Source organism: Chroicocephalus ridibundus, chromosome 13 (genome assembly GCF_963924245.1).
Source record: "Chroicocephalus ridibundus chromosome 13, bChrRid1.1, whole genome shotgun sequence".
Taxonomy (NCBI): Eukaryota; Metazoa; Chordata; class Aves; order Charadriiformes; family Laridae; genus Chroicocephalus; species Chroicocephalus ridibundus.
The window spans coordinates 8,004,576-8,018,207 of NC_086296.1; the positions used below are offsets into that span (position 1 = coordinate 8,004,576).

The 13,632-nt window shown below is 40.3% G+C and overlaps 1 protein-coding gene across 1 annotated transcript; it reads left to right on the plus strand.

Moving 5' to 3' along the window:
- Window positions 1-9,943: 9,943 nt before the first annotated feature.
- On the plus strand, window positions 9,944-13,313 carry FZD10 (frizzled class receptor 10). The gene has a single exon (XM_063351470.1). It carries the CDS (start codon window positions 11,030-11,032, stop codon window positions 12,785-12,787), a length of 1,758 nt encoding a protein of 585 aa, XP_063207540.1. The 5' UTR covers window positions 9,944-11,029; the 3' UTR covers window positions 12,788-13,313.
- Window positions 13,314-13,632: the final 319 nt, after the last annotated feature.

Below are 13,632 nucleotides of genomic sequence, written 5' to 3' on the forward strand. Positions count from 1 at the left end.
TGAAAGGTGTGCTGTGGGGATGATTCATATACCTGAGGCTTAGACCAGGTGCTCTGCAATTAACTGCATTAACCTGCAGCTGGAGTGAGTTCAGAGTGAAGGTTAGCTATTCTCAGTTCAATTGGTTTAAAATCTGTACTGGAGATTATATTCAGTTATTTATATGGCTGGGGTTTTTGTTGGTTTTTTGGCTTTTTTTTTTTTTTGTCTGGCTCTGCTGTGAAGTTAAAAAAAAGAAAAAGGAGTGCTGTCTGTATGTTGAGCTCTAATAATATTTAATGCAGAGTATACAGGAATTCTCCTTCTAAAGTTAGAGGGAGGAACCACAAAATGACATTTAAAGTTAGGATGACATTTATTTTGTAATATCCACTGACTTGGGGTAGGTGGAGAGAGATAGATGGCTTTGAAAAGCAGAATGCTTACAGGGATAACCCTTTTTCAGTTTTACAGAACATGGCAGGGCTTAAAAAATGTGCCTGCCTTAGCACATGGACAGACTACATGATCTCTTTTGAAATCTGCACAGGATCTTTTTACCCGCTGGGTTTAATTTCAGAATCCAGTGCAGTCATTAAAGAAAATAAAATTATGTTTGTTCTTTCATCTGGAGCACAGAGCAGTATCAATTTTTCATTCCCTCCTCCTTTGCATTCCCCCTTCCAAAAAAAGATGTATAGATGGAAGAATTCACCCTATAGCTCCCCTAAATTTTCTGATCTTCAACAGCTGCTTTGAATTGATTCTGTATACTTGGTTGCCTAATGTTTGCAACATGTAACACTGTTTCTGTGCTCTTAAACATGAGATTGCCAAAACTGGAATATTACGTGTAGTGAACTTGCAGTCGATCTAAAAAGGTCTATCTGTATCTTCCCAAATGTCTGAATTTTCTGATCATTCTCTCATGAAGTAATAGTGTATTCAAACACTGTGTGAGCACTTCCCATTCACTAACATCAAGCAGAATATTCTTCATTTACAGACAGCAGAAACACAATTAGACAATGGGCTTGTGTACACAGAGGCATTTTCCAGTAATACTATATCATTATACTTAAACCATTGCTGTTGTCTGTGCACTTCCCTATGCAGATACAAGTATTTCAGACTAAGTGGGTCTTTTCTCCCACCTTGTTTTAATATAATAATAATAATAATAATAATAAAGAAACTATATAGGAAAAAAAAATCTGAACATCTGCGAGTGATCTAAATATAACATTTCCTCACTGTATTTAATATACTGGTATAACTCCACTGTATAGGAGAGCTTTATGTGTCTTATTCTGTACCATGCTGGCAGTTTGTGGATTTGAGCCAGATTGACTCTTAGTGTAGTGCTTTAACATTTCTGTGAAATTCCTGCTTTGACGTGGGAAATACAGCCTTGTCAGGTTATGTATGATGTGCATGGTTCCAGGACAAAAGACGAGATTGGATTTTGTAATGTGAGGATGGGCTGTGGTTTAGGCTGTGAGTGAATGTGGGGCTCAAATAGCCCACACAGACTCTGGCCCAAAACACAGGCTAAACGGGTCTCTTTTGGCCTGCAGTCTGATATCCTAGATTAGAGATTCTGCCAGCCAGCTACAATTAGTTTTTAGTGTCATCAGATGAGAGAAAGTCTGTACTACAAACACACTAGCTGTGGCTTTTGGACAGAACCAACTTTTATATGTGACCTTTATGCTCATTTGGTGAAATTTGACATGCCTGCCTTAACTACTGGATCAGTCTCTCTTGTGCCTCTTGCTTGTGAGATATACAAAGCGTCTCTTTTTTGTGATCTGGAAACAATAAATAACATTCCAAACAATGGTATTTAAATTTCTCACTTTTCATGCTTGCTTCAGAGAATGTGTGATTGCCATCACACTGTTAAAATTCAAATGCCAGATGGAGAAAGTCCAAGAGCAACATACAGCAGTGATTAAACCCATATCATATATTCATGGTACCTAAGACTATAAGAATGCAGGTCAGGCCAAAAGTCCATCTAGCACAATATCCTGTCTTTGACGGTGCCCTCTAGCAGATGCCCAGGGAAAAGTGTAAGAATGGGAAAACACAAAGCTATTCTGGAATTGGTGCTTCCTCAATATATCATACTATATATTGGGGAATGACATATACCTATCATGTACGTATGGGAAACTGAATTACTAGATTTTAGTTCAGATCCGTCACAGAAGCATAACTGCATCATGGAAGTCACATTTCTTTTGGCCCAAACTGCTGGATACTCCTTATAGCACCAGTGAAATTCAAGTAGATGTTGTTTTTTTCTGGTATAGGTGAGGACAAAATTTAGGCTCGAGACAATTTACACAGTAATTCTCTTGAATTCTCTGCCTATATTCTGAAGAATTATCACATAACACTAGAGGTGAAAAACAAGGAAAAATACAGTTGAAAATAGAATTTACATAAAACAAGAAGCAGGAGCAAAGCACGGACAAACCCATCCCAGTGTGGGCCAGTGCCATGATAGGAATGGGCTACAATAGCAATAGTTTTGAAGAGTTATGTAGTTGGAAAGACAATGACTGCTTCCACTGAACAGCACAGCAAAGAGTTTGCTTCCAATAATACCAGGATTTGGGCCTTACAGTGGTAGTTATCCACCTGAAAATGAAAACATCATGTCATTTCATACTGCAAAAGTGTATGTGCTCTGGCCTGCTTTACACTGTCCAATTCAGCTGGAAAAAAAAAAAAGAAAACCCAAAAAAACCAAACTGGCCAGCAAAGTTCACAGTGTCACTGTTGAAGACCTGCACTTTTACAGCTGCACTGATGCAAAGCTTTAGTGTGCTCAGGCAGCTCCCCATTTACACTGATTGTTTTTAAGCAAGCTTAACCAAAATACCTGAATTTTGCTCTAAATGCTAAAGGCTATTTGCTGAGTTTGCAAGACAAGTGTATGCAGTAGTAAATTAGGAGACTTGCTTGGTACACACCTGTACTCCACTGATGCAGAATGCACATGAATTTGCTGTGTGGCTGCAGTAGTTGGAGGAATCCTTCATTGTCTATAAAAAGCTGTTCCCTAACATTGGCATTCAGTGACTTTCAGCAGCACACTTTGCTTTCTCCATTTTGCTTAGCAAGAAGCACACACCAGGCAGCACGCTAGCAACTGTCCAGCACCAAATTCACATGCAATTACCAGGGTATACTCTCCCTTTTTGCATCATCAATAAAGAATCCACTGTTGAAGGAGACAAGACAGCCAGTTCTGTATGTACCATGCATGCCATATGTGCCTTTCAGACCTGGCTTTGGAGGGGTGTCCAGTGAATGACAGGTGTTGGTAACATCTGAGAAAGAAAAAGAATAATCTAGGAGAAGGAGCACGGTTTGAATTAGAATGCCAGAATTTAATTTCTTTTTTTTTTGCTCTTCTTTCAGTTTCTGGTGCAGGGTACATATTTTGTATCACATTTTATCCTTCTTTATGTTTATTACAAAAGTACTTACCTACAATACTAGACAAGGATTTTAAAAGCATGAATTAATGCAAAACACAGAGAGACACAGGTCTCTATGATAGTCACTTTTAAAAGGTTCTTATGAAGAGAATTGAACTTGAGACAGGAAGGCAACTTATGCTAGGATAGTTTTCTACATGCTAAGAAGGCTGATCTATCAGGCTATGTTTTTATTACAATGGCTGGTTTCCAGACTGATTTTTTTACAATTTTTTTAAAAAATGAAGTTAGAGTAAAAACTTTCCAAAGAGATAATGTGATAAATCAAAGAAAATCAGTCTAGTATTAGGAAAGTAAATGTCTCTTACCCATCTTCTGAAAAATGATTTGAAAACCTTTATTCAGAACTTCAGAAAAGGGTGTTACTGTGGCCACCACCACCTTTACTGTGAAGTGCAATACAATATAACGCGGTGCTATAAAGGAACTGCTGGATAAAAGGGCCTAAGAGATCTTTAACATTTACTTAATGAACATGTAAGAATCCTGGTATCCTCTGCAGTGGGCAAAGGAGCTGGCCTAGGCCTCTGGCTCACATAGTGAAGTGTCAAAGACAAGGACAAGGGGAGAATATGTCAGAAAGCTGCAGCATTTCAGCTGCTGTAACGCTCTCAGGGGCTGCAGTTGGGCCAGAATGGACCTTGCATTAAATTGTAAACTGCTTTCCAACTCTCTTCCAATATGCTTTTGTCCCTCCTCCGAGGATTACTACTATTAACTTGACATTTAAGTAGGTAGATAAAACTGAGTCAAGGACTGTTAAAGGTTGAGATTGACACTGTTATTAAATCATGCAAATAAAAATTACCTTAAGACAACGGTATAAGTTAGAGATGGTGAAAAGACATGAGGGTTCACATAGGAAGGTCTGGAATTTTAGCCTGCCTCCCGAACTAGAAAATCATCTTAAATGCATGAAATAAATGGCTAACACAAGTTCACCACTACGTTAGTTTTCCCTGCATGACAGTTTAGAGACTACTGATAAAACTCTAAAGTTGTTCCCTTCTTCTTGTATGGGACAAACACATAGGCATTATGAAGTGAAGCACTGTAAAAGTATAAACTAGTCTTCTGAAGTGAAAAGACCATAGAAATAATACCAGAAAAATGAATGGGTTTGGAAGAGATAGGATAAAGAAAACATATTTGTTTATTGCATTCCAACTCTATGCTGCTGAACAGTCGATGAAAGATAATGCCATCTGCTTATGGAATAGGGATATTGCAAACAGCATTTAAGAGAATTAGAGTGTAGCTGTCACTGATTTTCAATGAGGGAGATTTTTCAGGTTTTGTAGATCAAAGCTTCGAGGTTGTTGTTTTTAAATCATTATACCAAGTTCAAGAAATCTAGAAGTCTGAAAATATGCTGATTTCCAAATTTTTTGTTAGTTTCAGGATAAGTGCATCACCTTCATGATTTCTCGAATCTGGCCAGTTACAGAAGTACCAAAAGAATAGGTAATCCTATTGACATCCATATGTCAGAAATACTGCTATGTACTTCAGATTGCTTTCATCTACCCCGTCATCTTTCCATAATCTACATGCTAATTTAGAAAGGCACTGAAACTGCAACTGGGAGCTGCAGGCACTGAGAGTGTCTTTCAGGATCTTCCAGAAGAACAAAACTAAAATTATTTTACCTGTTGTCTTCAAGTTAGATGCTGCAAATATTTATACTGGAATTTTATTGGAAAGATACTTTAGTGATGCTTTACAAAACAGTATGAGGAGCAAAGATTCTTCTGTAGCAGGGCGGTTCATTTTTTCTTAAACCAGGGAAGATTAAGGGCCAGAGATTATCACTTTCCTCCTTTTGTACCATCCAGGTGGTACACAAGTAATGTAGGTTATATAAAATGGTGCCCAGAATTGGGAGTTGCTAAGAACTGGTCCATGTGCCTGCAATGCCTGATGCTGCGAGGGCAACAATAGCCATCTACATCCTGGAGACAGCTTGCCTGGTATCTTACTGCTCCTGCCTATTGTCAGCTGCTTCTATTTGTCTTTGTGAAGAAGTACATACTTCAAGCCTTAATGAGAGAGTTTTAAAAAGATTGGTTTTATCTTGAGAAGTAAGAGGGGAGAACTTATGGATGGCAAATAGCGGAGGAAGTGACTAGAAGAGAACTAATTAATCCTTGCTATCGTATGCAGTTTCCACTGTTTATGCCTTTACGAGTCTAGATTTGGCTGCAAGATATGCAAACAGTGCATGCAAAAAATGATGAATGAAGTTTATGGAATGGTGTATATAAGAAAAGAAAACCTGTGTGCATTTTCTTTTTTACTAGGCCTGTCCTTGATTTTAGTTTCTATAGAAATTTCTGCTGTGGCCTGTGCCTTAAAATTATAATATCCCTGTACTATTAGAGTGTAAGTGAAAATTATATTCTCCTACCTTTATGTAATTTTATAATTACTGGTTTATTTCTGACTGGGAATCTTTTTTATTCTGCTTTGGCTTTAGTTTTGTTTGTTGTTTTCATCCCTAAGAGGAGAAAAATACTGTATCTTTAAATTAGGAGTAACTGAATAATGAATCTTGGGCAGTGAAAAGGCTAATGTGCTGTGGAAGAGAAGGAGTTTAATCTAATTTAGTTGGAGGGTGTCTGTCTGTGGTGTTGTTTTCTGGACTGTGGGAATAGAGGAGGGAAGCTGCCCCAGTGAATGGTTCCTCCTGAGCCAGAATCAGTGGGGAGTCCCTTAGATGCCACTGATCCGAAGCCAGGCCATGAAAAGGGGATTAAAGAAATGTTCTGATTTGCAATTCACACTAATGCACCCCGTCGAACCTTTGGTAATATTTCAAACCACATTTCAAGGGAAGTGCCCTTAAAATAGCCAGCTAAATTGTATTAGAGCAATACTATACAACCCACTCGTCCATTTATGATTTGTTTTTGTTTTTAATTCTTTTAACTGTTGGTGGTGGTGGCTTTCTGAGGTAATTAAAACTTTTGTGCATTGTGAATATTTGCACTTGCATGGGAATATTTCTCAGTATGCCTATCCTATTAGGCAGACATGTTTATTATTTAAATATAGGAGGAAAACGGCTACAAAGATTTTGTTACTAGGAAAAAATAAGCCCATTTGGTTTAAAAAGTAAACATTTTTCTAAGCGCCATTTAATTCTATGAATATCTAATGGAAGTTCAGTAAGAAGGGCAGGCTCATAAAATCGCCAAAAATAATTATCAGCTTTCTTTTTCTGTGTGTGATCTTTTTCTTTTACAGATGATACCTTCTGTATAGCTAACGTAGGTTTGTTTGGGTTTTCTTAATATATAGGTTAGAATTTGTTACCGGAATGAAACATGTATCAGATGTAAGTAGTTAAAAAGTGTCTGAATGAATGAATACAAATATAGATGAGGGTAGGACTACGGAGTGATTAAACTGATCTCTATTTTTTGTGTAATAAATAGCTGGCCAAAAATATTAAACCTGAAAACCAGTTATAGTACAGACTTCTTAAACATAAGACTGTAAATATCAGTTCATGTTCTGTCATAACACGCTATTGTTAATCATAAGTAATTTAGACTTTTTTACTAAAAATCTTTAATGTATTAATTAACTCTTCAACTCCCCAAGCCTATCATTTCATTTCTCTTTACTGCTGAAGTGTCAGAACATTTTATCTCAAATGGATTATTTGGGTTTTCTTTAATCCCATTTCAGAAAACCTTGCCTAGCACTGTAATTTCCATTGACTCTAACATGTATAGAATAGATGCAACTTTGATTTTCACCATTACCCATATCGAAGTATTTTATTACACTGTCACTGCAATAGATTACACAGCATTAAACTTTGCCATTGCAGGGATGAGGGGTGGTAGTGTCTTTTTTCTTGTCTTGTTTATGGTTTGCTTTACCTACAAAATATTTAGTTATGGTTTGAATTATGACATGCCTTATTAAATATTCAGGTTTTTTAATCTTTTGCTTACGGGACAGAAGAAAAGCTGGACTTTAAGATACGGATGATTCCTCTGCACATTTTTGGGAGGTGGGGAGATGGATAGCTAGAGGGAGAAATGCATCTTTCCTGTGAGTTGGCACATTATTTGAAATCATGTTTAATTATAAAGTTTCATTAAAAATCTTTTGCTTAAAATTTTAGAAGCCTAATAAGATTTCCATTAATTTAAACATATCACTATTCCCAGAACGGCCCAAATGCTTTCTTTTTCCTCTTTCATCCATGGTTAAATATGTAAATAAAATGTCTAAAGTCATTCTTCAAAGAAGACAAAAGAAAAAAGAGCTGAGGGAAAAGACAGCCATAAAATTCCTCCCAATTCTCCATAACATTTGCCAGAGGGGGGCCAACTCCTAGCCAGGGCCTAGCAGCAGGGGTGCCTGGCTGCTCCATAGAATCACACATCTCAAATCCCACACACAGGAGAAAAAAATAAAATAAAATATCTTTTCAGCTGGAGCCATCAAAAGGCTCTTTTCATTTATTAGTTACAGAGGTATCTTCCAGTTGCTGATTTCTCAGCACTCTCATTTTTCTATAATAATGTTCTATTTGTTAGTTTCACTGACTCAAGCTCGTTGAATGGGATATACCCCTAGATAGCTCTTTAAAAATATAGAAAGTAAAATAAATGATCTAAAGTGGGATGCATTGGCTAAAATAATGGCTAAAAAAACAAGGCTGATTTAAATTGGCACATAAAAGATCAATTAAGAGAGACACAACTGCAAAGGTTGGGGCTTCCCCCTTTTTTTTCCCCCCCTCACTTTCATTTTTATTTCTTTTTGCCTCTTAGGAGAAAAAAAGTTGCTATCAGTGCTATAGAAGAAAACAGGCCACGTTTTATTTAATGTATTTTTTTCTACATTAATGTGAATGGTCATATAATATGCTTTTCAAAAATACTTGTTAAAAAAAAAAAAAAGAAAAACAAGCTCCCAAACAATCAAGTTGAACAAAACAAATATTGAATATGTTCATCTTACGTATTATTTAAATTCTACTTCTTATTATTATTTAAATTCTACTTTTTAAAGTAGAATTTACTTGTCCCTTGTAAAAGCTTTCCCCATGCTTCCCTACTACCCCCAGCTGAGCCCTCTAGAAGAGGAATCAGGATGCATACAAATACTAAGAAAACAGGCTTAGATTAATGAAGAATGGAAATGCCCCAACACACTCTCTCTCACACACATCCATACACAGAGACACACTAAAATAAATAAAGCTTTTTTTGCACATAACACTGCCAACTTTTGTAACATTCCCTAAGGAATCTAAAAATGCCCAAGGAAAGGTCAGCCTCTAAGACCAATACTTTATAAGTTTAATTTCCTTGATCCACTGAAAAGCCACAAAAAGAAGGACTATTGTTTTAAAACGTTTTTATGACGGCTTTTACTTCTAGGAAAAAGCTAGCCACATCTTCGGGGTTTTCAAAGGCAAGCATTAGCCCTGGTTTGTTGTCCTTGCTTGGATCCATTTCACCCTTATCACAATTGAGGAAGCCAACAGTTTCCTTTCTAGAGCCTGGTGGGGTATTAACTCTGACCCTGCGGGATTTGGTAGTTTCCAGGAGAATCCGTGTTCATTTCGATAAGAAACAGGCACTAATGGAGAGGAGCCTGGTTTGTGTGGGCGAGCATGAATGAAGAGAAAGAGAGATTTTCCTTCTTCATTAATATGTTCGCTAAAACTAAGCTCAAAGGAGGAGAAGGAAAAAAAAAAGTAGAGCTAATCTTTTGACTTCTGATCACAGTGCTCCTTTTCGGCCTGTAAAATTGTGAGTTATAGTTTGGCTTGGGATTTAACTTCCTCCTTCTAGCTCTGATAGACCAATAAGCAAAATAAACCTCAAAGCTTAACTTAAAAAGTAAACACAACTCACTTCAGAATGATCTCTGTCTCCAAAATCTGTAAGTATCTTTTCTATAGTGGATGAAATAACTTTCCTGAGGGTATGTCTCTAGTCCTCTGAGGGATTCTTATTTAAGGAAAAGAAAAAAGAAGGAGGGGAAAAAAAAAAAAAGGAAGCAAGCCACTTTTTGAGTGATGCCATACTGTGATTAAAAACATAATCAGGTACTTTTTCAGCAATCCTGCCTGTCCTGTTCATTTAGGAATTCAAGACAAAGCATGACATTTGAAAACAGCTGAGATTCCGGGCTGAAAGCAACCATATTTTATGACCCTGGCAGCGAAGAGTTTATAGCACTCGCCATAAAATGCATCCTCCTCCCCACATCCTCCCTGCTAAAGCATTGCCCCCCCTCCAATAAAGGCAGGCGAGGAGGCACCACCTTCAACCCTCTTATTAGGAGACACGAAGTCTGCAGCACTCGCTCTCCCTGGCTTCCTACCTGAGCGAGGGAGGTGAGGCTGACACCTTCTAGAGAAAAGATCTTGTTAAACTTTCAAGGGAGGGCAACGGGAGGGAAAGGAGAAAGGAAGGAAAGACAGAAGGAGAGAGAAACAAACGGGGCTTTTTCTAATCTGTGCTGATCAAGGAAAACCTGTAGGGGTCCTTAAGGAGGTTTCAAGGCGTTCCGAGTGATTGGAAAATAATCACCGTGTCAGCTTCACCTTTCTCATGCAAAGTGGATGTCGTATGCAAGGCGGATCCTGCACAGGGTTTTTTTGGGTTTGGGTTTTTTTTTTTTTATTTATTTTATCCTTGGACTCAACCGCCCCCTAAAAGCCCCAGCTGCTCCAGCCCCAGGAGTTCCTGCTGATGTGGGGGGAGCGGAGCAGGCACGGAGACGACAAGCACGCAGGAGCCAGCCCCGCTCTGCAAAGCGCAGCGGAGCCGACCTATTGCAAAGCCAGACCAGAGGGCGGCGAGAAGGGCGGGGGGGTGATTTTTCAGGCCCCCCTCTTCAATGGCTTAGATATTTCCTCCTCCTCCTTTATTCTACACTCGGATAAACCAATCCCCACCTCCCGGCAAGAAAGTACGGACCTGTGACCCGTTCTAGGAAGAGGAAAGTCCCTGGAGAAATCCGCTGCACCAAAAAGCCGCCCGGGACATGTGCAAGTTGCAGCAGTGATCGCCCGATCTGCCCAGACCCAAACCGCGCCGGCACCGCTCTGCCCGCGCTGCGAGGGAGCAGCAGCGGGGAGGAGGAAGAGGAGGACGAAGGGTGGTGGAAAGACGGATCGCAAAAGTGGAAGCCCGTGGAAAAGAAAGTTGCTGGGCTCCCCGCAGTAAGTTTGGCGCATCTGTGGATTTGGGGTACTTTTTCTTTTCCTGGCTGTTCGCGAAGTTGCCCGCCCGCCTCTCTGCCCTGGCGGCGGGGCCGATGCTGAGCGGCCCGGGCTATGCTGACCTGTCTGCCGCCGTCCCCCGCCGCCCAGCTCCCTCGCCGAGGTCGGGGGCGATGCTGTCCCAGACAGGAGCCGTGCGGCCGCTGAAGTGACCGCCGCCCCCCCCTGCTCCCCGCCCCGCACGCCCCCAGCGCCGGCGGGAGGGGGTGAGGGAGGGAGGGAGGGAGGGAGCCGCGCTCCAGCCCCGCGCCCGGCTGCCAGCGCCGCCGCCGCGATGGGGCCAGCGGCGAGGAACTTCGTCCGGACGCTCCTGCTGCTCTGCTGGCTGACCTGCTTCTGTACGGGGATAAGCTCCATAGACATTGACCGCCCCGGTGACGGGAGGTGCCAGCCGATAGAAATCCCCATGTGCAAGGATATAGGGTACAACATGACGAGGATGCCGAACCTGATGGGACACGAAAACCAAAGGGAAGCTGCTATTCAGCTGCACGAGTTTGCCCCCTTGGTGGAGTACGGTTGCCACAGCCATCTGAAATTTTTCCTCTGCTCCCTCTATGCCCCTATGTGCACAGAGCAGGTTTCCACACCGATCCCAGCCTGCAGGGTTATGTGTGAGCAGGCGAGGCTGAAATGCTCTCCCATTATGGAGCAGTTCAATTTTAAATGGCCAGACTCCTTAGACTGCAGCAAACTGCCCAACAAGAATGACCCCAATTACCTGTGCATGGAAGCCCCCAACAATGGATCAGATGAACCACCCAGAGGATCCAGCATGCTGCCACCCATGTTTCGTCCACAGCGGCCCAGCAGTGGCCACGATCTGCAGCAGCATAAAGACAGCCTCAGCAGAACCTCCTGTGAAAATCCTGGCAAGTTCCACCATGTGGAAAAGAGTGCTTCCTGCGCGCCGCTCTGCACTCCAGGGGTTGATGTTTACTGGAGCAAGGATGACAAACAATTTGCTGTCATTTGGATTGCCATCTGGTCCATTCTGTGCTTCTTCTCCAGTGCTTTTACTGTACTCACTTTTCTGATAGATCCTCAGCGTTTCAAGTACCCCGAGAGGCCCATTATCTTCCTCTCAATGTGCTACTGTGTCTACTCAGTGGGGTACATTATTCGCCTCTTTTCAGGTGCTGAAAGTATTGCCTGTGATAGGGACAGCGGCCAACTCTATGTCATCCAGGAAGGACTGGAGAGCACTGGCTGCACCATTGTGTTCCTGGTTCTGTATTACTTTGGTATGGCAAGTTCCTTGTGGTGGGTAATCTTGACTTTAACTTGGTTTCTAGCAGCTGGGAAAAAATGGGGTCATGAAGCAATTGAAGCAAACAGTAGCTACTTTCATTTGGCAGCATGGGCCATTCCAGCTGTGAAGACCATAATGATCCTAGTTATGAGAAGGGTGGCTGGAGATGAGCTGACAGGGTTGTGCTATGTTGGAAGCATGGATGTGAATGCCTTGACGGGGTTTGTACTCATTCCTTTGGCTTGTTATCTAATCATTGGCACTTCTTTTATTCTTTCTGGTTTTGTGGCCCTTTTTCATATCAGGAGGGTGATGAAAACAGGTGGAGAAAACACTGACAAGTTGGAGAAACTTATGGTCAGGATTGGTGTCTTCTCAGTCTTGTATACAGTGCCTGCAACTTGTGTGATAGCTTGCTATTTTTATGAAAGACTTAATATGGATTATTGGAAAATTGTGGCAACTCAACAGAAATGCAAGATGAACAATCAGACTAAAAATTTAGACTGCATGATGAATAACTCTATTCCAGCAGTAGAAATCTTTATGGTCAAAATTTTTATGTTATTAGTTGTGGGCATTACTAGTGGTATGTGGATCTGGACTTCCAAGACTCTTCAGTCCTGGCAAAACGTTTGTAGTCGAAGATTAAAGAAGAGAAGTAGGAGAAAACCTGCAAGTGTTATTACAAGTAGTGGAATCTACAAAAAACCTCAACATCCACAGAAAACTCACCTTCCAAAATATGAATCGACATTACAGCCACCCACTTGTGTGTGACCAGGTTTTAGAAAAGACTATATCTCACCTTCCAGACTTACAAATATCCACAGTAGAAGTCAGAAATTAAAAAATAAATGGTGCTGGTTTTTGTCAGAGAACAGTTTAATATCTCGAGGCAAAAAATGTATCACGCTGAATTCAGGACCTGGTGAAAAACTGAAGGTAAATGTACTTATGGAAAGGTTTTCAGTGAAAGAAATATTGTGAACTAAAACAGTCTCTTCTGTTACTAATTTGTAGTTAAGTACTTCACCCAGCCCCCAGATTTTATTTTATTTTATTTTATTTTAAAAGCCCCAACACCCTATTTAACGTTTTCATGTAGCTGAGCTGGATTTCCTACAAGTTTCTGAGTAACGAGGTATAGTCAAGTTTTACGGAGCAATGATTTTATTTTAAAAGTGCTCAAGTGAGCATTGTCTCTTTAGGGAAACTAAGGTCCCAGAGGCCTATCCTCAGTAAGTATGCTATCTGGGAAAGTAACTTCTGTGCTAACTTTTAAAAAAAAAAAAAAAAAAAAAAAGAGAGAGAGAGAGAGAAATCCTTTACAACTCATCTCAGCCTAGTGGGTTTGGAGTGCCTAAAAATAGGTTCAATCTATAATGCTCACCAATATTCTTTCACTAAAAGAGAAACTTCCTGCACCAGACACAAACTTTGTGAATAAGAATAATGTGCAATACATTTTTTTTCTTACCATGACATGAAAAGAGAAACAAGTATTTTGCTGTACATAAAGACAACAAAAGAAATCTCTTAACAAAAGAACTAAGAGGTCTAGTCCTCAGAAACCCTTTAGTGTTACATTTTGTGGCTTTTTAATGGAAATCAAGCCAATGTTA